The 25,702-nt window shown below is 35.6% G+C and overlaps 1 protein-coding gene across 1 annotated transcript in view; it reads left to right on the forward strand.

Annotated features, from left to right (window-relative positions):
- Positions 1 to 17,638, forward strand: part of LOC130049456 (uncharacterized) — a 30,658-nt gene extending 13,020 nt beyond the window's left edge. The window contains exons 2-9 of the mRNA XM_056147142.1: positions 1 to 98; positions 394 to 657; positions 4,303 to 4,383; positions 4,637 to 5,026; positions 8,778 to 8,915; positions 10,423 to 10,528; positions 11,215 to 11,285; positions 14,441 to 17,638. The exon at positions 1 to 98 is cut by the window's left edge and continues 115 nt beyond it. Of these exons, the coding sequence (XP_056003117.1) occupies positions 1 to 98; positions 394 to 657; positions 4,303 to 4,383; positions 4,637 to 5,026; positions 8,778 to 8,915; positions 10,423 to 10,528; positions 11,215 to 11,285; positions 14,441 to 14,751 (1,459 nt within the window). The 3' untranslated portion in view covers positions 14,752 to 17,638. The remainder of the gene's footprint in view (positions 99 to 393; positions 658 to 4,302; positions 4,384 to 4,636; positions 5,027 to 8,777; positions 8,916 to 10,422; positions 10,529 to 11,214; positions 11,286 to 14,440) is intronic.
- The last annotated feature ends 8,064 nt before the right edge of the window (positions 17,639 to 25,702 follow it).

The raw sequence follows: 25,702 nt of genomic DNA on the forward strand, positions 1-25,702 counted from the left end.
CTCACATACAGCTCTAGGACACAACATAGCTTGGTTGCAAGTGGACCTTGGGGGCGAATATAGTTTGAAATCTGTGAAAATATACTACAGAAATGGTGGTAAGGCGGTGTCTCCATAGATTAATATGATGCAGTGTATTTTACATGTAAATTTTCACAATTCTTCTCTTTCTACGATCTCGTACGTTGTTATATATGTTAAGTTAATACAACAGTGTAACTAATAATCAATTGAATGTTTATGTGTCTAGGTGGCTTAAAGAATTATCTGGTATTTGGGGATTTCTTTTAGAAAAAAAATATACAGGAACGATCGCGACTTGGACATGATCAACTAATGACTGTTTACTACATGATAAACGATGTGAGATACAAAATAATTTTTTTTACACAGCTATTTGGACTCCATACCGATTTCGCCAGTTCTACTTAGATGTATCAAACAGATCGACGGACTCCACTACAACCTTAACGTCACAGAGAAAACGCTGTTACAAGGACAACACAACAGCCCCGGCCACGCCTCCAGCCGTGATTGACATTCCTTGTAAAGAGACGTCGAGATACGTCATCGTGGAGACCACGTATGATGCCCCCGAAGATAATAAGTATCAAGAGATTGGAGCTGTGCTGGAGATTTGTGAAATAGAAGTTTATGGTAACGTGAACTCTAAAAAAATTCAAATTGACATATATAGTTTAATAACACAGGCTCTCGACGTTTTAAACCTGTGCAATAAAAAAATATCTTCCTGTAAAAAAACTATTCACAAGGTATACCACGCCGCCATCTTGGTTTTCTTTTCTATCTGCTGTGCACATCGCTTGAAAAGTTCGATATTATATGATAATTAGGACCCTACCGTTTAGAGCTCTCATCGTCATGGTGAATTGGAAATAATTATAAAGTCCATTCATCGGCTATAATTATCCGTTAAACATCGTTTACTTCTTCTCAAATGCGAAAAATCTGTAAAGGGAGGACGGAGGTCGACAATATCATGCAAATGAGAATTCCCTTGCTGATGTACCCTCTGAGCGGGAATTGCAAGATAGTGTTGCAGCTCTGCAAACAATAAAACAATTGTGTGGTTTTGGTACAGACTGGCACGGGGAAAGAATCACGATCGTAACTCTGGATACCCGCTACATTTTAACTCGTAACTCGTATATTAAAAAAAACAACTCTACAGTTATGCTAATGAGATTTTTTCAGTGCAAAGTAGAAATTAAGAATTCATTAGTAATCGATTGTTAATTTTAATACTAGTGTTAATTGATTAATTGCCCCTAAATTACAACTCCTTGTGATTCGGGGTAGAAAATATGTTCTTTGAATTCAGGCTTTAAAACATCATATATTTTAAAACGCTTATTGATATAAATATATGACCATTTAATTCGTCAAATTATTTTACAATATTGAGTAAAAAAATGTTAATCTTCATTTTTCATAGCTTAACCTCATTTGCAATTGATCAAAGAATGAGCATTTTCGCCGTGTTTTGGTCTGTAAACACATGCTCTCACCGTGAAACAGCAAAGGTGTTGGTGTAAATTTACTACATGACAATTTATAATAAAGAATTTGTGTTTCACAGGGGGGTGGGGGGGGTGTATATTCCGTACAATACTTTTGTTCAAATTTCATTAGTAAATCCATGGTAATGCAAATGCTCATGACCCTTACCCCGTCCCCCATTTTGTCATTCTTTGCTACTACACTGAAATTTCACATAAGCAGGACATGCTATTTGGATGTATAAATGCCACTGTGAACGTTTGAGAGTATCACACTGCGTACATTTGTGTGGGTGTCAATTGTGAACTTTTCTTATTTCGTGTGAGATTTTCTTTGAACTAATTTTAATACAACAAATGCTTGAATAAGTGAAGTTATCATGTTTAACGTTGTAAAAAATGAATAAAGTTTATACCAATATAATTCTTCAAGATCCATTACCTTGCTGTTCTATTCAAAATTCATTGCTTATTATAATATCTACTCTCTTTTTTTAACTTCGTCGACCATGAAACCCGTAAAATCTACAATAAGAAACAAATAAACATGATAGTGTTATACACAAATCGAAACAGCAGTTGTTTTGTTAAACGAACCCGATAATAAATCACCTAAACCGATAATGATGACACAATGTTTACTCATACGAATAATACTGATTATAACATACTGTAGAATACAACGGTCACGAAAACGTACGACTGACAAAGGAGAGTTGGCGCTAAAATGCCAGAATACGGAAACACATGAAATAAAAGACATACATTTTGTAACCCGGATAAAAACGGGTCTGATAATAATGGTTCTTTCACAAGTGTCAGATTTGAAATAGTTTCTTTCAGTAAAAGTCCGACTCGATGTATATTTTGGCGCTAAAACTGATCCTCTCTGTGCACATTCGGTGTACAGCCTCTATATTGTAATTACATGCAACTTCCGGTCTGATTCTGGGCACAGTATGTCCGACTTCCCACCAAGAAATCTCTTCAGATTAAAAATCTCTTCAGATTTTCACCCCCGGTAAATCTCAGTATGTTTGTTATTCGATACAATTTCTATGCTGTTGTGATTCCGCTTTCATATGCATATACGTATGTTATTTTATGACCGTGCTTTCATCCGGAAAGTCTCGTGGGGATCCGGTTAGAATAGGTCCTCAGTATCCCTTGCTTGTCGTACGAGGCGACAAAATGGGGCGGTCCTTCGGATGAGAACGCAAAAACCGAGGTCCCGTGTCACAGCAGGTGTGGCACGATAAAGATACCTCCCTGCTCAAAAGCCGTAAGCGCCAAACATAGGCCTATATTTTGCAGCCATTCACCGGCAATGATGACGTCTCCATATGAGTGAAATATTCTCGAGAGGGACGTTAAACAATATCTAATCAATCATCCAGAAATATGGTGTGTGTAGAAGGCTTTATCACGTGAAATCAGATAGTTAAAGAGGGGGATCACTTTATAATATGTTCCCGTATTGGTACATGTGATAATTAGAAAATTATTTATTTTCAAAAATAATCAAATTTGAAAAGCATTCAGAAAAATCCGGATATTTTGCACAATGTTGCATTTATTAACATATTATCAAAATATTACTCCATATCTAAATATACGATAGCTCATTGTGCAAACAAAAACTCAAAATATATATGGAAGTTTTAAAGATATTGAAATGTTTTTGAGTTGGCCATGCTGTGATTGATGAAATCAGTAACATGGTTAGATGTATTGTATCGAGTCACCAAAACGTGATATCCACTGCGATTTCATTAGGTGAATGTACGAAAAGATCTAGCTTTTAATTTTGATTCGACAATGTCAACATGCAAGGTATAATTAGGTTAAGATGCGAAAGTGAAGATAATGAACAGTAATCAATCTCATAAATCCTCTAGACATATAAAAGGAGGGCAAACATCAGGGACGGATCCAGGAATTGCGGTTACGAGTTCGCTACTTTATAAGGCGACCCCTAGTGGGTCCAGGGCGAAGCCCTGGGGGAGCGGGGAGGGGGGGGGGGGGGGCAGGTGGCAAAGCCCCGGAAGCTCCTGTATTTAACAGATTTTATAGGGCTTAAAATATGTCTCCTATTTAGTCATTTGTACTATTTTCTATCATTTTTTAATAAGGTGAAATTAATAAAATGATGCAAATTTTGAGGGTTTTTGAAAGAGACGTTCTCCCAATAAAGTAATTCTAGAAATCAAAAGATTTTGTCATTTCCTTCTCCGGGACTGGAAGAAATTATTGCTTTTTTGACCGTTTAAAACATTTTCTAAACAAGATACCACGATTTACTTTAAATTTGAGAATTTTATCTTAAATCCGCCACTGAACATGGACCCTTGGGCATAACAGAGGTGGGATCGGAAGCCTAGGAGGATGTAATATCTCTGCTGACTGGCCACAACCACCGTGAGCCTTTTATTTCCATTTTTATTGTTTACAATGCTTAACTAAAGCATTTCTAATGGTCAACCAAAGTCAGTTGTTGAGGTATAAGTGAGATTCAGCACTCACAATTCTTTGTTATGTAAACAAGGCTCGTACCATGTGTTTTGTCCCCCACCGCTAAACGGAATTTGTTTATGTTTTGTAGGATTGTTAGTCACCATGTAAAAATAAATATAAACATTTCGAATCACTTATGAGAACAGTTCGGAAGCGTCCTTTTCCTCTTACACCAACATATTTTTTTTACAACATGCTAGTTATGCAATACGATATTAAGTTTCATTTAGAGTATTGACAATATGATGAATTTCCTTGTATTGTTTAGGCTGCAGTGTAGGGAGATATGGAGAATCATGTTCACGTTGTCAAGGTTGTTCAACATGTGACATCATTAGTGGGGCGTGTCGTAAGTATCTGAAATTTACATCATTTATACTTGACCACTACACACAATGCATCACATTGAAGTAGAGGTGCTAGTGCATCACTATAGACGGACAGAACAATTAACAAAAAAAAAAAAAAAACAAGATAAAAGAAATGTAATCTATCTAAACTCAACGCGAATCAATAAACATAATGGTAGTAATATACATAGCACTCAAAGATAGATAAAGTAACAATTTATTCTTAATATCATGACATTGGAATTTTGACAGCTTGTAGTGATACCTGTGTAAATGCTGCATGCGATCCATTTAATGAATACTGCACCAATGGCTGTATCACGGGGTACTGGGGAAACACGTGTAAGTCAAAGTGTAGCCAACACTGCATAGGAAGCACGTGTGAACAAGGAAACGGTACATGTACCACGGGGTGTGCTGACTTTCGTTATGGATACACATGTGAACACCAGTGTGACCCCCAGTGTAGTCCCTGGACTTGTGACAGGGTCACTGGAGCGTGTAGTGACTGTAATGCTGGGTATCACGGTCTATTCTGTAACAGAACATGCAGTCCTTACTGTAAGTCAGGAACATGTGATGCACACAACGGACATTGTATTGGGGGCTGTAAAACAAACTGGACGGGAGATCTCTGTGACAGTAAGTAAACTTGTGAACGTTCAAATAAGCTTTGCCTATTTACCTTATGTTGTAATTGACCTCCTTGCAGGTATTTAAGAATTAAGAAGGTATATATATATATAAATATATATATATATATATATATATATATATATATATATATATATATATATATATCCAAAATTGAAATACTCTCAGTAATCGGATACTAATATGTAAAAAATATGAAAAGAAAACACAGAAATCCTCCGTAAAGCTTTAGCGCTTTCATTACATCATATATATATATATATATATATATATATATATATATGTGTGTGTGTGTGTGTGTGTGTGTGTGTGTGTGTGTGTGTGTGTGTATACGTATCATTGATATTTACAGAATATGTCAAATGATATATACAGAATGTGTCATGCTATTTACATAGTGTGGCGTATCTTTCTTTAGACCCAATTGCTCAAATGCATGTAGCGTATATTGTAAAGGGAACCTGTGTAATAATGTAACTGGTTCATGCACTGATGGTTGCGAAATAGGATATTACAAAGATAAATGTAAGTGGACATGCAACCCAGGCTGTAAAAACGGATGTAACAGGAATTCTGGGAGTTGTGATAATGGCTGTATCGATGGAAAATATGGAATCGAATGTTACGATGTCTGCAGCGTTGGCTGTATTTCAAACTGTGAGCGCATGACAGGGAATTGTATGTGTAAAAGGGGATGGCAAGGAGAAAAATGTAGAGGTATGATTCATTAAAAAGGTTTAGCTGGTACATGTCAGCTTCATGTTCCATATGCACTGTTTATTATGTATTTATGAACTGTAATATTAAATGTCCAATAAGATTTCTATATCTACTGATGTTCTGATTTTCTCATACGGAGCACTAAATGTCGTTGATACAGATAATTTTCTTTCTAAGCTGCAATTGAAACAAAATTTAATGAAATATTGAGAAAATCAATACTGTAAAACACGGTTATAGCGAACATGTTTATGATAAATTTATACTTACAACGAAGTGATTTTCATTCCCTGCAGTTTTAAATCATATGTATACATAATATTACTTCTAACTACAGGGACAGTTCCATCGCTAAACGATCGGCCTCAGATGTGAATGTCACGGGTCCTCTTCGAGGACCCATGTCACAGTAGGTGTTGCACGCGAAAGAACCATAACTGCTGAATGACCGTAAGCGCCGAGGAAAGGCCTAAATTTGAAGCCCTTCACCGGCCTTAGTGACGTATACATATGAGTTAAAAATTCTCGAGAGAAACGTTAAACAATATACAATCAACGAATTATTGACGTCCCGCTCGTGCAATGGCCGCGTCAAACCTAAGACTTGCATGTCAACATAGGTAATACACTCGGCATTTAGAAGTGAAAGTGACGGTTCGTTTTATATGACCTTGAAACATTTTCGTTACGCAATTCTTTGGCTTTTTAGACTTTTATATAGAATAAAGTCTACTTATAGTGAAAAGATTACCTTTAGGTGCCCAATAAATTGACAAATGCTGTCCAATATTTTAAAGAAAGGACAGGTACTGTCCGTTTTTTTAAATAATGGACAGTAGTTGTCAACTTATTGGACAGTGCAATGGAAACCAAATAACTTTTTAGACGTCTAAGGTAGACTGAAAATAAGAGAAAGGCAATACATTTGTCACAGAGATACAAATTCAATTTTCCTACAAGTAAGAATCAACACAGATATCGGAAAAACCACTGAAACACTTAAAACGATATTTCCCCTTAGTAGAATTCTCTGCTCCAACTTTAAGATTCACATCTTAAAAGCATTCCATTGGCCATTAATTAATATATCGCATCAAATCTTAAATTTGAAAGACATATTTCCATCTTGTATTTGAATTTCGCTAGATCCAGAGGCACATTCCGAAACTTCGTCACAACGCTTTTTTAAATGTTTTCTTTATTAGCAAGTCCTAATTCTAAATTATCATTTTCGCCGCGGTGTCCGAGAGGTTAGAGCTTTCGCCTTGCATGCGGAAGGTCGGGGTTCGAATCCCGGCCGCGACAGACCTAAGTCGTTAAAACAGTTAGTGACAGTTATATCGCCAAGCGCTCGGCATCAGGTGTGAATGTCACGGGTCCTCGGAGATGACCTTAAAAACGGATGACCCGTGTCACAGTAGGTGTGGCATGCTAAAGAACCATCACTGCTCAATGACCGTAAGCGCCGAGCATAGGCCTAAATTCGAAGCCCTTTACCGGTCTTGGTGACGTCTCCATTTGAGTGAAAAATTCTCGAGCGAGACATTAAGCAAGATACAATCAATCAATCAATCAATCAATTAATCATTTTCGCTTTCATGAATAATTTCATTTCATTTCACGAGATGGCCGTATTGGGTTCTTTTGGCCGGCGTTAATTATTTTCTCATCCAAATATTCGAAAACACAATGCTTTTCAGATCAAATTTGGCTTAATAACTTTCTCGCCCTCCAATAACTTCCCCACCCTTAATATTCAGAATATAACAGTCATTAAGATAATATTCGCAGTACTTTCATTAAAATCCTTAAATTTTGATTGTGCAATGAAAATGGTCTCCCCATCAGAGGACGACATGTTGATATGGCTCAGTACTACATAGTGAGTGAATATAAAAGCTACAGAGCAAGATTACTTACCTGACACTATCCAATAAGAAAACAAAAGAAACAGACCTCCACTCAAGACTGGTTATATTGTCAGACTATTCAAAAATACCTTTATTCATAATATCATTGTCAATAGGTTTACATATGTACCTGAGCATGTCCATTCTTAGAATAAACGATGTACTGTTTTATGTACGCCCTACGGGCCTCGATCAGTTCTTTCTCTTACAGAATGGACAGTTTGAGGCTTATATACTTTACTTAGAAACGGAGGTCCTTTGTCGCGATAGGAGTTGGCATATTAAAAAACTATCACTGCTACGTCCTTGAGCGATAAATATGGGTCTAAATTTGTGGTACTTTAAACAAACAAACTGAACCATTAGACTGGTGAATCGCAAATTAAGACCAGTAAATATTTTGAACAGGAATAATGTTGATGGAAATGGCTGCCCTGGAGATATTACAATTAACACAATGTTTCACTTGCTTCGTTTTCAAATTGTTTATTAAGAATGTACTCTACATCGTCATAATGACTGACTTCCTTTTAAAACATGGATGAAAATATAAATATCAGCAATCATTTAATAATTTCTCGCCCAACTGAGTAGCTCAGTCGGTTAACGCGTAAACTAAAAAGAGAGAGAAAAAAAGCACGTCGACTGCTGAAATGTAGATCGTGTGTTCGAGTCCAGCAGTGGTTTTAATTTTTTTTTCAGATTGCTTTCCATTAAAACTGCATTTTTTACTATATAATGTAAATCTGAAAATTTCAATTTCAAAGTATAGTTGTACAAATCCTCCACTTTTCATCCATATCAAATTTATCTGGTGTGGCATACCTCCTTAAGTACATGTGTACACATGTACGAACTGTCTCACTGTGTCCAAAGGCCTTACTCCTTACGAGAAATCTGCTCCCTGTTTCATGGAAGAGTTACTTATTTTTACAACCTATTTTGTGTGTCATGGTGTGGAATGTTCAGTTTACTACAACTTACTTAAAGTTAAATTATCCTAAGCTTCGTCTTTTGAAACTCATATTCTGGGCCAGGACTGTATGTAATTGGACAAATTAAGGAGTAATATATACCATATTTTCAGACCAGTTCTTTTATTTTTAAAGAATGCAGTCCAACGTTCTACGGCCCGTCCTGTGAGGAGGAGTGTAGTCCTTATTGTTATAACGGGACGTGTTACGTAAACAATGGGTCCTGTATTGACGGGTGTACTAGAGACTATACGGGCGACAAATGTACACAAGGTAAGAACAATACACAAACGTTTCAGGTAACCTTACATACTAAAATATCTAATTAATGCTTCTCAAAACTTTATGCATTCTTCTTTCTTTTTCATTCGCGATAACTTTGTACACGTTAATGTGCATTTTAGTAAATAAATGTATTATTTATGGCGATGTAAGTTTCTGTCCATTAATGAACTGTTTGTCTTTTCTCCGACATATCTGGCCCCGTGGGGATCAGGGTTAGAATAGGTCCTCAGTATCCCTTGCTTGTCGTAAGAAGCGACTAAATGGGGTGGTCCTTCGGATGAGACCGTATAAACAAAGCTGCGTGTCACAGCAGGAGTGGCGCGATAAAGATACCTATCTGTTGAAAAGCCATAGGTGCCGCACACATGACTAAATTTTACAGCCCTTCAACCGCAATGGTGACGTCTCCATATACCTGAAAGATCCTCGATAGGGACGTTCAACTATGGTGGCTGATTTGTGCCACTTTACAATTTGTCGTCTTTTCGAAGCGAAAGGACGACAAAAAGAAAAGAGGACAAAACCCCGAAATAACGAAAAGACGACAAAACGAATGTCGAGAAGACGACAAAATGTAGGCAAAAAGGCGACAAATAAAACTATAATTTAAGTTTTAGAGATTTCCATTTAGTAAATGTAATTAATAATCATCGAAAACACAGCAGATTTCATATTGAATTCCTAAAAATCAGCAAAATAACAGGAAAATCTGTATTTTGTCTTTTCGTTATTTCGAGACGAAAAGTCGCTAATCATCGTTTTGTCGACTTTTCGTTCGTTTAAGCGAAAAGACGATAAATTAGGTCGCTAAATTGCGAGTTTTCTTTGTCGTCTTTTCGCGTGTAATTTGTCGTATTTTTGACTTCTCGTTCTGTCGTCTTTTCGTAATTTCAGGGCGAAAAGTCGCTAATTATCGTTTTGTCGTCGTTTTGTTCTGTCGTTTTTTCGTCTCGAAAAGGCGACAAATTGTAAAGTGACACAAATCAGCCACCATATTAAACAATATACAACCAACCTGAAAGTTATTTTTCTATATTGTAACATTTCTGGAAATAGTAAACCTATGTTGCAATCTACGCTTCGTTTTCAAATTGCTGTCTGATTTTGTCATCGTGCAGTCCGATAACATATTGAACTACTACTTGTAGTTATTATAACATGTATCGGATTGCTACAGGTAAACATTTGAACTGCAAGAGCAAAGGTATGACGTTTTATTTTCGTTTCTTACATATATGAATCTGAAAAGATTGTACTTGTTTAGATGGAGTTATTATATAATTATGAAGAAAAGATTGGTATATATGTGTTTGATACATGTAGGAAAATACCCTATTTTCAATCATATTTTGAATACCCGGTATACATATTTATACTATATATGCATATTTATGAAAGTGAAACTTATCCTTTACAAGAAACCGCAGATAATCTCCATATTAAGTTTTATATCACATGTTACATACACCTGGACAATCTGAGATTTAAACTTCAGGTCTCTATGAGACTTCACCAGAAGACCACGGAACCGCCATTGGTGCTGGAGTGGGAACGAGCATCTTGGTTGTAATTGTAGTAGTTGTCGGAGTCGTTACACTCAGGTACGCATTTTAGATAAAGACGTGGGGTATCTCACAAGTTCCCTAGTCTAACGTGAAATGTTCTCTTGTTCATTTTGCCGTTAATCAAATGTAATACGCATATTACCGATGCAGATTGAAGTGCTTCGATCGTTATCAGATAGATGCTTTTTGTCATGGGGGAAGGTATATTTAATGGTGAGTTTCATATTTCATGTGTGCATTCCGTATGACTAGACCCTTCTTTTGTAGTTTTAACAAAAAGCTAATGTAATAAATATCTCTTGAATTATTAAATGTGGGGCTTTCTTACTTTGTATATAGATTTCTTATGAAAAGAACTGTGATTTGATACCATGATTTTTTACTTTGACCTCGGAATTTGACCCTAATTTCAAACTTTTGACCAAAAATTTAAATTTGACCCCATCTTTAGAATGGTGAGTGATAGAGTTTTGATATTTCATATGTGTATTCCTTTTAACAAGACCCATTGATCTTGATTATTGTTGGGGTTTTTTGTCACGGGGGTGGGAGTGGGGGCGAGTGTTTCGCAAACACATCTTGGGTATAAATCATAGTTGTACGTAATATGGTTTTCCCGCGCTTTTGAGTAAAGAGAGAATTGCCATACCCTTACGAAGAGATTGCTGTACGTCTCACTCTGGGTGTACATGTATACTATGTTTTAAACTTATACATTCAAGACTGAGAAGAAAAAGAGATGACAGTTCCAAAGCACAAAAAGATGAAAGAAAAGAAAGCAGAATTACGTATGGTAAGATTTCACTTTGATCAGTTGGATAATTCATTGCTTATATTTTGAAAACCTTTTTAAATGTGTGCGTTTTTCATATATATCTCAAATCTCCCGCCTAATTCTTTGGGTAAGTAGCGGTTAACGGAACAGCCATGGAAAGCAAAATGTGATGTCATAACGTAAAAGAAAAGAGTACGCAATTCTGAAAAAATTCAATAGTCCAATGAGTTGATTTTCAATACATATCATAAAAATCAACTTAATAACAAAGCTTTCAATCTGAACTGGGTTTAAACAAATCAAATTTATCTAATTGTAAAGAACATAGGTATAGACAGTGCAAGTGCTATTCGGCCATGTTGTCGTTTCAAGAAATTGAAAGTACAATTACTGAAAGAAGAATTGTTGAAAAATTCTGCACTTGGATTAATTTTTTGTGTTTGTTCGGTGATATTGACCACATATAAGAGGTAAGATCAACTTATCTGGCATCGAATTAGATGAGAATGGACAACAAAGCTTTGTTTTTATTCGGCACACGTACATGGGCCGAGTGCAAGAACTGGATGGTAATTTTATCTGTAATGATAATAGTTGGGGTCTTATATCATTCCCTAATAGCGAGCGAAGCTCGCGTCGCGAAGCGACGTGACGAGATTACGCAATTAAGTAAAGTGATTTGCTCTTCATCAGCTAAAATATTATGGGGATTACCCATAATGCTTCCGGAAAAATGTTACCGTCAGTGCGGTATACTTCATTGACAACCCTGTAGATAAAACAAATAAATAGTTTGAAAAGCACCACAAATGATTTTAAATTTCAGACAAACTTTCCCATACCTTCGTACGTTTTGTTGTGGATAATTGCTTGAATTGAAAGAAAAACAATTGCAATTAATGATGACGTCACAAGGCACTGTTTACAACAACCGCGTTATATTTACCGCGTTAAATGAATTGGCTCAAGTCGTGTTGTAAGATGTCATGGATCATCGCTCGTCTCAACGGTCACACCGTAAACATATTAAAGGGTAATAATAATTGTATTAGTAAGTTGTATGGTATGGTATAAGACTCCTACTATTATTTTTATAAAATTACCGGTTGAAGCGTTCCTGTGGGCCTAAATGCAAAAGACATGTTCGACAGTGTTCATACGCCTAACAGATTTATAGTGATTCGATCTTTGCAGTTATATCATTCAAATTTCTCTATTGCATTTTATCACAGGATTAAATAATAGGTGTAGATATATTGCAATGTCGAAAGACAAATTCAAAAAGCTATAAATTTTCAATTCCGAATCTCGAATCTGTATGGAGGATTATGTTTTCAAAATACAAGAAGATATCGTTCAGTCAAAATTTCCAGGTAGTGCAGTTTCACGTTTGCTCATCTTGTGAAGGTGGATCCACAATAGGGAATCTTTTACGTGAATAAATAGAAAAAAATTCTAGAACAGCAGAGCCATGGTTTCTGATATTGATATGCAAGCATCACCATGTACTGCATACAGAAGTTTGTTCGAATCATGGTCCCCTGGTATAGGATTGGACTACACTAGGGGATCAAAGTTTTATATAGGAATATATAGGAAAAATATTTCTCTCAATAACAGTAAGAATATGATTACAACAACAGTACCGCAAACGGTACAATATACGCCCGTCGGAGAGTGAAATTCAACCTGCAAACAATGTGTGCACCCTGAATCGATACAACACACATTCTGAATAGAAAAGCCTCTAAGTGGGTCATGGTACACCAATATCTGTATCCGTAATGAGATAAAGTCCGAAAAGCTGTTTGACCTATTTTTAGCCCAAACGTAGGTCAAGGAAGAACCAATCCAGCTGATTGATTTATTTAATATTTTTCGCCACACTCAACAATTTTTCAGTTATTTGGTGGCGCCCAGTTTTTATTGGTGGAAGAGAGAACCCAGATACAATGTAGCCGGGAAGAGACCACCGACCTTCCGAAAGTAAACTGGAAAACTTTCTCATTTACCGGCGCTTGCGGGATTCGAACCCGCGCCGACCAGAGGTGAGAGGCCATGTGATTTTGAGCGCGATGCTCTAACCACTCAGCCACGGAGGCCAATGCAGCTGAAATGCAAACCGAACTTGTATTCCTCCAAGCAGAATCCCATGGCTAAATTTCAGCGCAATATCTATATTTGTAATGAAAAATGCCCGGAAAACTGTTTGACCCATTTCTTCCAAAAAGTAGGTCAATGATGGACCAATCCAACTGAAATGCAACCTGAACTTTTATTCCTCCGAAAGAAAGCCGTTGATTAAATATCAGTGCACTATCTGTATCAGTAATGAAAAAAAGCCCGGAAAACTGTTTGGTCTATTTTAGCTTAAAAATAGGTCAAAGATGAACCAACCCAGCTAAAATGCAAACTGAACTTGTATTCCTTCAAGAGAAAGCATGTGATAACTGAATTATATGTTGTGTCACCAACATATTGTCCTTAAAATTGTTATACATATACCCCACACGTGTATATGTTATAGTGTCTGTAAATTTGTTTTTTCTCCCATTATTGTTTTTAGTAATAATTTCTATGGGTAGTAGGAATATGTAGAAAAATAATAGATTTGTGAGGAAAATTGGTGAATTTCGTACTGGATTATGTAATTGCAAATTATATATCTTTAAAGGGTTTAATTAAACCGGTAACAGGAAACACATGCCGGGTTTATTTCCTTTTTTATTTACATAAAATAGTAAAAGTTGAAGATAACGAACAGTGACCAATCTCATAACTTTTATAAATAATACAAAATATAAAGATGGACAATCACGGGCCCCTGTCGAACAGTCCCCCAAAAGTGATAATCTCCCAATTTTTGATAATCCCACTTTTGGCGATTAGGATTAACCTGTTTCACGAGACATTGTTCGATAACTGAATATATAGTGTCTAAATAAAATACTTGATCTGAATAAGTAGATTATGAAAGCTAAAATTTTGTAGTTTCATTCATTGAACGGCCTGTAAGTATTCGTATCTGTTAGTTTCCGTCTGCTTGCACACAGCTGATGTGCATACTAACATTATATCATTGTACGTACTGCAATCAAAGCCTTTTATTTAAATTTGATAATTTTTGGCATACAACGTGGGATATTGAAATGAGAAAGATGTTACTTTTGTAGAAAAAGAACGCACAAATGCAAATCGTCAAGATCATTCACTTCCGGGTAAAGACCATTCACTTCCGGATTCACATGTGCATTTAGGAAAAAGACCAGAAAACCTAGAGACACAGGAAATTGGATTATATGAAATCATGGACAGTGGTAATGAAGATAGCAAAACATACGAGAATGATGCAAATGCAAAAAGTGTTACCCCAGTCACAAATACCAGCAATGATGCATCAGAAGAAAATGGAAATGTGTATCTGGTAATCAATGAAAGCCAACTAAACAGTTCTCATTATGATGAAATTCATGTTCAGAATTAAATTGTTAGGTCACCTGAGCCGAATGTTCAATTGAGCTTTTCTGATAAAAATCTGTCTGTTGTATGTCGTTGGCGTCATCGTTGTAAACTTTTTATATCTTCATCTTCTCCAGAACCACTGGGTCATTTTTTTTTCAATCAAACTTCGTACAGATTTTCCTTAGGTAAAGGATATTCAGGTTTGTTCAAATAAAGGGCGATGTCCCCTTCAAAGAGGGGATAATCACGAAAATGCAAAAATAAGATGGGACATTTGAAAATCTTCTCAAGAACAACTGGTCTAGCAGAGTTCAAATTTACATGACAGTTTCTTGACAAAGTGCAGATTTAAATTTGTTGAAATCATATCCCAGGGATTTGGGTGGGGCCATTATAGGAGATCAAAGTTTTACATTTGAATATATAGGATATTTTTTTCCTCTCAAGAACCAATGGATCAAAAGACTTCAAATTTACATGGAAGCTTTTTGCCATAGGACAGATTCAGGTTTGTTAAAATCATAGCCCCCGAGAGTGGGATGGGGCTGCAATAGGGGATCATAGTTTTACATTTAAGTATACTGAAGAAATACGTTTAAAATATCTCTCAAGAACCACAGGGGGAGAAAAAAAATCAAGTTTACATCATTGATTTTTTGATGTTTTCCACCACACTCAACAATTTTTCAGTTATCTGGTGGTGCCCAGTTTTTATTGGTGGAAGAGAGAACCCAGATATAATGTACTTGGGAAGAAACCACCGACCTTCCGAAAGTAAACTGGGAAACTTTCGCACTTACCGACGCGAGTGGGATTAGAACCCGTGCCGACAGAGGTGAGAGGCCGTGTGATTTTGAGCGCGATGCTCTAACCACTAAGCCACGGAGGCCCCCTAAGTTTACAAGAAAGCTTCTTCATTTACAGTAGTGTAAATTCAAGTTTATTAAAAGTATGGCTCCTGGGAGTAGGGTGGGGCCACATAGAGGATTAAAATGTTACATGCTAATATATAGGAAACATCTTTATAAATATCCCTTGAACTATTTAAGTTAGGGCTGTATTATTCTGTATATGTATTCTTTACGGAAAGATTTTCCATGCGATGCAGTGATGTAGGATCTTGTGACATTGACCTGGAAGTTTGTCCTTTTTAAAATAAACATCTGGTCTATTCAATATGCCCTGAACGATTAAAGAAGATCTTTCATATCTTTATTTTTTATGACAAAACCGTTTAATTCATATAAACACCTTTTGACCTTGAATTTGGAAAAAAAAAATCACCTATCCATTACTATATATATTTCGAAACCTTTCATTTTATACTATGACCTTATGACGAAGCCTGATAAATATCTTGGTACCAAGATATTTATCAGGCTACGTCATAAGGTTAAAGGACATAGTATAAAATGAAAGGTTTTGAAATATATATGATCCTATCATTTTTTAATATAGATTTTTGATGACAAGACCTGATGATACAATTGTATTTGACTTGGTGACCTTGACCTACTTCTTAAAAAATCTGACCTAATCAATATCTCCGGAACTATTTATAGTAAAGCTTTTATATTTTGTATATTGGTTTTCTATGGCAAAACCTTATACTTTGGTGTTTAACCTTGTGAACTTGACTTGGATATTTGACCTACTTCTGATAAAAATCTGTTTTATTCAGTATCTCCTGAACTATTTAAGATACAATTTTGTATACACATATAGATTTATTATGGCAAAATCTTTCATATCATACCATGACCTATGACCCTGTGACCTTGCTCTTATCCAGAACAACAAGGTCATGTCAATCATATTCGTGTTGAGACATCGATCTTTGTGTTAATTCATTTTCAGTTAGTTTGTGATCCTTTAGGGCTAGGTTGAGACAACAATGTAGGCTCAACACTTTTTACTACCTTTCTTCAGTTTACCAGTTCCCTGTATCAAATTTTATTTGTTTTTTATTCGTATTATTTTTGTTGTTAACCGTCTAAACACATGTACAAATAAGAGTAGCAAACTCATATAGGGATACATACATTGTTAAGACAGAGAGAGAGAGAGAGAGAGAGAGAGAGAGAGAGAGAGAGATGGAATGATTACGACTCGTTTGTTCTATTGAGTATCAAACTTTTCATTATCACCATTTTTATGTTTCATAAAAGCTTATAAATAGGATATTGCAAAACTAATGCTCAGTGATTTCTCAGTACATCTTGCTATATAAATAAAGTACTTCAACCAAAGGAAAAGAGTATTTCGTATATGCATATAATATATTTTTGGTACAAATTGTTAAGAATCTATTCTATTTTCTAAGTGAACTTGAAACTCATGAACATCATCACATGTCCACAGCATATATTCTATTGTTTATCCTATCTGTGACAAAAACTACACATCTTAGAATTTACATGTTTTTAATTTTGGATAGAAACGAGTTTGTTCTGTTAATTATTATGTATTGAAACCAATAGTGTTTGCAGTTTTATTTATAATCACACGTAATTTCTGGATATTTTCCATTCTCTGTTATCTACTGTATACAGGGTAATATTCGCCCCCGTTTTATTTTCGTCCGTTTCGCCCACGTTGTCACTGGGCAAATTTAAGCGTTGGTGAAACTGTTTTCTCTCATATCTCTTTTAACACAACTATGTCTGGGCGAATTTAAAATGGGGCGAAACTGTCTGCACGTGTAGAAAGGCGAAAATAACACGGGGGGAAAATAACCCTGAATACAGTATATCTAACAGCTCACTCCATCGTATTGTATCTGTTGTCACTGAAGATTTCTTGTTTAAAAGATGCAAACGAAGTTTGATTTTATTTCTTTCTTTTTTTTCTTTTTTACATTTTATTACTTTGTATATTTTTCTTTAATAAATGGATTTGGTAAACTGTCAGAGTTACTGTCTGTCACTTACATTTTAATCCAAGTCTTTACAGCATGAATGAGGACCTGAATCACTTATTTTAGAAAGGTCCCAAAGTCGAAGAACCTCGGGCTTTCAATTAGCGACAAACCTTCATCTCTATTATGAATTCTGTCAAAAGGTATGTCAGACGATGTGCTAAATATAGAGGGAAGAGATTGATACCTTGTCAGGATGGATACAGAGCATAAGAGGAATATCAAAATCATGTATTTCACACATCAAAAAGCGCATACCATCTATCCTTCTGTGTTTAGTATATCAGAAGTGATACAAAAATCATATAAGGTACATGTATATGAGGAATATGTTTTGGTTCAAGTTGACAAAGATTGTAACGACACTCTCTTTGTTTGTAAGACTCGTTATTACAACCGTATTTTAAATGAATTTGGCATTAATTCCATTCCACATTTGGTAATCGTACTTATATTCCAACTGCCCTTTCAAGGAATGAAGTTCTTCAAAATCATGCTCAGTTTTAGACACATTTAATATCCCCGTCAGTGAGAGGAGTGAATATCAGTGACTGTACCTATACTGGATTCCTAATCTTCACAAAAACATAACAAAGATACATTGCTGGATCCAGTAAGTGTTCTACTAACCGCATATCTCCTTACGAAAATATTGACAACTGTGAAGGAGAAACTTCAAACGTACTGTAGGACTACACATGTCAGAAGTGGTGTAAATTAAATGTGGATTCTAAAGATTCTAAACACTTTTAGTATATTTGAAATCGCAATTTTTTTCTTAAATCAACAACATTAAAACGTTTGACTGTTTCAACACTTTACATGACCATTCCTTATCATAAATTAAAGACTACGCTTTTTGACATCATAGATAGATGCTTCAACAAAAATAGAAAAAGGAAATAATCATATCTAGTGATAGTCATTCAAAGAATCTAAGAATTTAAACACCACTCTGATTATACGCACAAGTACTCTGCAGTTGATATTAAAAAGGTGACGGAGATCCTCATTTACAATATCTTCGTAGTCTTAAGAGACCAGGTCTACCAACAATCTGTTGGAATTCCATGGGCACGAACTGTGCTATTTTGTAAACTGACTTTTTATATTCTTGTGAAGCAGACTTTCTTCTAACTGAGAGGCCTTCAACTCGACATTTAGATATATCGATATTTTATCTATGAGCAATAATCATTTTCATATGTCGATTCCATATATCCCAGTAAACTCAAAATGAAATACACCACAGAGTATTCCACATCTGCTTCATACATACATGTAGATATTTTATTGAACATAGATATGAACGGCAAACTAACAACTCAACAAACCGAATGACCAGGTTCTCCATCGTCAATTTATCCAGCAATATTCAAATGTCACTTGTATATGGTGTTTGTCTTTCAAATGATTCGATACACACGAGCTTGTTTTGCGTATGATTAATTTTTCAATCGAGACAGGATACTGATCAAAATTGTATGGTCGTTGTAACGATGTAGATTGCCTAAACAACTTGTCATTAGGTCAAATGCTGTCTGAGGTGTTTCATATCAGTGATAGTCCGTTCTTTACAAACCGATTTTGACTACGGATAAATCCATTTTCCTGATCAAGATATAGGGCTCACGGCGGGTGTGACCGGTCGACAGGGGACGTTTACTCCTCCTAGGCACCTGGCCCCACCTCTGGTGTATCCGTGTTTGCCCATCTCTTTAATTTGTATTGCTTGTAGGAGTTATGAGATTGATAACTGTTCGTTATCTTCACCTTTCATTCAAATATCTTTAGTTATCATTGAGCTTTCGCTTCGTAACTGGAAGGTCATGAGTTCGAGCCCCGCTTGTGCCACGACCGCGTCAAACCTAAGACGTTAAAATAGGCAGTGATTGCTCGTTCACCAAACGCTCGGCATTTAGAAGTGAGAATCATGGGTCTTTCGGATATGACCTTTAAAACGGAGGTCTCGTGTCGCGACAAGAGTTGGCACGATAAATAACCCTCACTGCTACGGTCCTGAGCACTAAGCATTTGTCTAAATTTTTTTGTACTTCACCTAAAGCTGGTGACGTCTTAATATGAGTGAAAATTTTTCAGCAGGACGTAAAAGAAAAACCAATCAATCTTATTGTAGACACTGACTTGATTATGATTTGGAGCATAATGGTGTTGACAAAATGTAGAGTTGAAGGTTAGATCAAAACAGAACAAGGTTTGATTATGGTCTAAAAGGATATGGGGATTGGAGGAGGGTAGTTGTTTTTAATAATTATTATCATTATTATGCACACTGTAGACAAGAAACATATATGTGTGTGATACATGCACAAGTGCTACTTGATGGCATGGTATTTGATTACTTATAGTATAAAGTTTTGATTCTTTTTATAAAGTACATGTACTCAAAGAAATAATAATATACTATTTCATTTTTTATGATCAAATTTGGATCTGAGCACATGAAAAGGCCGGATGAATTTTTTTGTTTATATAGAGTCACACCTTTTGAAAAACGAATGTTATGTGGAGCAGTGTCAATGGTTCTTTCATGGTTCTTTCGGATTTCCATGAAAAATTACCTCCCAAACCGTGGAACGCTCTGGGGTTTTTAATCATATCTGTGCATTTGTAAGTCTTTCCACAACCGGCTTGGCCAGTTATATTGACAATATGGTATCTAAGGCCAGGTTCAACGCCTTTACTTGGTTTTCGTCCATGTTTATAATTAATAATTTTTTTTATGATATTATCTTGCCTTTTTTCGTGAAGCAAAGTGTTGATGGTATTTGCATGAAAGACCTTGTATCGGGGTAATTGGCTGCGACAATATATTTTCATCTATTTGAGTCGTAGAAATCATTAATTTCGTATTTCAAAATGTGATAAATTAATAAGTTTATATCAAAACTAAACTTTCAGTAGTTGATGCATATAGCTATCAAGTTTTTTCATATCATTCAACGTGATGAACAGAATATCAAGAAATTCATTTTTTAACCCCCCCCCCTTTTTTTTTGATTGAGCAATATTTAGCAACTTTAACTTTGACAAAATAATGGGTTCAACTTTGTGTATTAATAATGAAGATTATATTAATCGACAGAGAAGTGCATTTTGAATGTGAGTGCGATTAATTCTACACAATGAGTAATGTAAAAGTCTAAAAGAATTAATCAGATAACATGGAAAGTTGTTTCACCATTATCAATCTAACAGGCAGTAAAATCATTTAATCTATCTAGTTAGCAAGGAAAACTAACTTGACATTTTATTCACTACATGTACCTATTTCCTAATTTCTATATTGTTACACACGAGGTACACGTCTATCAGGTGACGCTTGCTTGGTCGCGACCCAAGGAAAAATGTGTATTAAAAAGACCCGCAACTCTAAAATAATGATATTTGATTTCATTTACAACTGCAAGTTGGAAAAGCTTGAACTGCGTGACTGGTTGTTTTCATACTAAAATGAAGTTACTGTCGAGTTCATAAAATTTATCATTAAAGTGGACAATGAATGCAGCCACTTTAACATTGAATGGATGGCGATTCACGATATTTAGGGTTCGCTTTAATTTGACGCTGTAACAAATCACTTGACGCTACTACTATTATTGCCAATAGTTTGATTTCCCGGTTGTGGACACGTAGGTACATGTATATTTATTTTGGAATTTGGAAGGTCCACGCAACTACTATAGAATACACAGAAACCGCACTTTCAAAGCCACCGACTTTTTTTTAGGCTCACGCTTTCATTCTGCGTGACACCGTGTTTTTGACCTGTATTGTATGTTATGATCAGTGATATACTGTATGCGTGTAGGAATTTTTGAATAGTGTGAAATATATTTGTTGACATTAGTTTGTATTTCTAGTGATATTTTGGGCGTTTTCTATTTTACATACTCCACTGTCCGACGGTAGAAAGGTCAATTTTACAGGAATTATGCATTTAAACGCGTAATATGTAAACATTCTACGAATTATTTGTTGCTAGCGCTGAACCTTACATCTGTTTGTAAAGAAGTGGTAAGGTCTACAGCACCTTGAGCCGAGTTACAAAATTTAGGTTGCACTAAAATGTATCTGGCAATGTCCAAGAAATCGGACCATTATTTACAATGTAGTGTTTTTTTGTATTTGTCTTTCAAATAGTGAATTGTGTTTATTGACTAGTGTGTTTGATGAGAAGAAAGTACGTGTAATCTTAATTATGCCCTTAATTTGTTGAACTGAACAGAAACTACCTTTAAATATACATTCGCAGTAAATCTGAAATTCTAAACAACCGTTTTTGGTCAACTATTCGGCATAACAATTGCACTTATAAAATCTTTGTTATCAAGATTCCGATGATAAGATTTGATCTAATTATTCATTTCTTCCGTTGGGATCCGGGTTTGAATAGGTCCTCAGTACCTCTTGCTTGTCGTAAGAGGCGACTAAATGGGGCGGACCGCTCGGATGAGACCGCAAAAACCGAGGTCCGATGTCATAGCAGGTGTGGCAATATAAAGACCCCTCCCTGCTGAAAGGCCGAAAGTGCCGATCATAGGCCTAAATTTTGCAGCTCTTCACTGGTAATAGTGACGTCTCCATATGAGTGAAATTTTCTCGAGAGGAACGTTAAACAATATACAATCAATCATTCGCTGATGCTGAAAATAGCAAAAGATGTATTTGAATTTCTTAGACTGTATATTAGTAATTAATATGTCGATAACGTCATCGTTGTACACAAACATCAGAAGTAATTGTACTTTGGGCGATTGGTTTCTTTATTTTGGTGATTCAATTCTGGGTTTCTTTATTTCAGTGATTCATTTCTGAAATTCCTCCATGTAAATAATATCCAGATGAACATTCAGGGGTTTGCTCAATATTGTCCAGGTGTATATACCTAAATATATGGGAATTAGTGCTTTTGAAATTTGAATTAGAATACATATGCAAATTTCATCATTCTGTTTGAGTTAGATTGGGTATTAATATTGTTGTTTGCAAAACTGATTAGCATTTCTTTGATGTCATCCTTTGTTATCCAAGATTCAATATCCAGCTGTCAGTCAGCCATTAGTAACCCTCTGCTGTGTCCAGTAAGTCAAAATAATGGGACACTGTCCAATAAGTAATTTATAAGTGCAGTACAATAATGGGAATGCTGCCTCTGTAGCAACAGAAGATTAACAGAAAGGTCTTATAGGTTTTACTTTTAAGTGGCATGTTGATTTGGAGTAGCTAAAATTGTTATAAACAGTTATCAAGTTTAATAAAATAAATCTTCAAAAATTTTGACTTAGAGAATGTTGGGATGTATATTTAATAGTACACAATGGAACAGTTGAACGCAGTATTTCGTTTCACAATAACCCACAATTACAGATAACTAATGCTAATGTAACGGTTCCATGCTTAGTGAGTCAGTATGTTTGGTTGATCCAATTATATTTTCAAAGTAATTATCATTATTCAATACAAGTAGAATCCATCATTTGAATAATAACCCGGTCTGTTACTCTATACAGGGTTCATATATCGATTTCTTTTAAACAGATCATCTTATTCTGAATCCGTATTTGTTCTCAATATTTTAAATTGTTACATGTGCGCCCAATACATAATTATGTTTACTCCTCATTAAGACGCCGAGGTTGACAATGGTCTCTCGAGGGGTGAACATTTTCAATGTTACCCTCAACTACATACAATATGTGTTTTATTATACTGAATGTTATATAAACATCAAAGTAGAAAGACATACGTCTGTTGACGTTTGATCAATCACTGTCTTGTGATATTTTGTATATCGATGGGGGTATTCGTGTTTATTACAAACGCTCAAACGCCGTTGTCTAACAATCTACGGCGAACCATGCGCGCATTAATTTGATGCATGTGATAACTTTTTATAATGTCAAGTACTGTTACCCGTTGCTAGATACTATCACCCCGGGCCGCGTGTTTCTGTTCTCAGAGGGTAACAATATGTTTTTTGATATGCTTCTCGACTAATTAGATTCGAGAATTTTATAATAAACTAAATTGTCATATATAACGTTTTTCCATTATGCAAAATTATCTGCTGTCTGCAGATCTTTGCATACTGATTTCAATTATGGATTATTTTGTTTACCTGATCAAGATAAAAGGTTCACGGCACTACGTATAACTCCGCTTACCTGATATGGAACTCACTGCAAATATAATCAGTCTATAGGGGATCCTTACTCCTCCTAAGCACCTGACACCACCTTTGGTATGTCCAGGGGTCTGTGTTTACTTGGCTCTTAATTTTGTATTTTTTATAGGAGTTATGATTGATCACTGTTCGCTATCTTTATTTGTTGATTTATAATTTGTATATTGCGATTATCCGCGCTTGCGCGGTTGTTAACCTAGTAGCTCACATAGATAATATTTCAATCTCTTATGGGAAAATACCACTGGATATGCAAATAGCCATATGTGTTTGTAAGTTACAAGTACATTAGATGTAGCGAACCACCCACAATACTACTGAGCATGATGACATAAATCATGTCTGGTTATATAAAGAAAACGAAGTATATTGTTAACTTTTATGCTCTCACCAGATTGAAAACCGTCTACAGCAACATCAATATATTCATTGCTATTGCAATGAACCTTATTACGTGTTTCTAAGCTTTCTAAGATACATTGGGTGTTTTTTCCAAAGATGAATAGAGAGTTTGTTATCAACAAGCCATTATACACACTGGTCTGAAACAGCGATTATTATCTTTGATATTATAATTGTTTAAAGACATCTCTGATGCAATTTTGAAGTAGGGTACAAGTTGCTTTTGTTCTGAAGCGACTTTCCGGTTTTTTCTGGATACACATATTGAAAGAGCAAACCTAACTTTCATTCCCATATTCCAGCAATGGCTTTCACACAGTGGACGTGCATTCTCTTATTGACTAGACTTGGTCATTGCTATAGTATGTATAACTATGATTTTCCTTCTTGTTTTCAATATTACTGAGCGTTCATTCTCTCTCTCTCTCTCTCTCTCTCTCTCTCTCTCTCTCTCTCTCTCTGTGTGTGTGTGTGTGTGTGTCAGGATTTGCGATATAGACTACTTCTTTTTCAGAACCCCAACCTCTGGCTATGTTATTGGTAATGAAACTTTAATCAAACATGGTTGTATTTTACCTTGAACATATATGATTTCGATACAAGTATGTTTTAGATTAAGAATCAGGATTTTTCTACAGATACCCCCAAACTTACATTGTTGAACACTCAGATTTTACGCTGAAATACCCGGAAGTTTGTTTTTAAAGTATGTTTGAATTCCTCAGTAACAATATCACCGTATACTAAATATAATAATCAGGGTAAGCTTTATTCTTGCCGTACCGTTTCAGTAGGGATCTTTCTCGTTTGAGTCCCGACTGTGAACTGTCGAAACATCGCTTATCACCGCCCTATATACTGATGTGCACCCAAACTAACCTCGGGCGCTTTCGTAATGTACAACAATAAAGCCCGGTTTACGTAATAGCTAGATACATTCCGAGCCCGACTTTTCCAAGCCTGACCGTTAAGTATCATAGTACACAGAGAGCTGTTGTTTTCTCTATCTACCTCTTTTCAGTTTAGGGGTAGTTGGTTACAGCGAACTTTTATTTAATGGCTCGTTAAAGCACCTCAAATCAAGTATGACTCATTATATTAGAGACCTGGTATCACTCTTTCTATAGTGAAACCAGTCATCATAAGAGATGTTTTATAGCTATTAAATAAACTATTAGTGTAATAAACAGCCTAAAGCTTAGACCCTTTATTCGTACGACGTAAAACATGGTGTATCACAGCTTGATGACGGCTGATAATACCTTAGTAAACTGTCACTGTTCATGGTATTTTTTATCTTGTTTTCAAATAGAAAACTAACTCCTCAAAAGAAACATCCTGCATACATTTTGATGGATGTATTATGTACAGTTTCCTATAGCTTTGGTTACCATTGTTTACATCTGATTTACAGTTATATGTAGGTACCAGTTGCTTTTGTTCTGA

This window comes from Ostrea edulis, chromosome 8 (assembly GCF_947568905.1).
Source record: "Ostrea edulis chromosome 8, xbOstEdul1.1, whole genome shotgun sequence".
Lineage (NCBI taxonomy): Eukaryota > Metazoa > Mollusca > Bivalvia > Ostreida > Ostreidae > Ostrea > Ostrea edulis.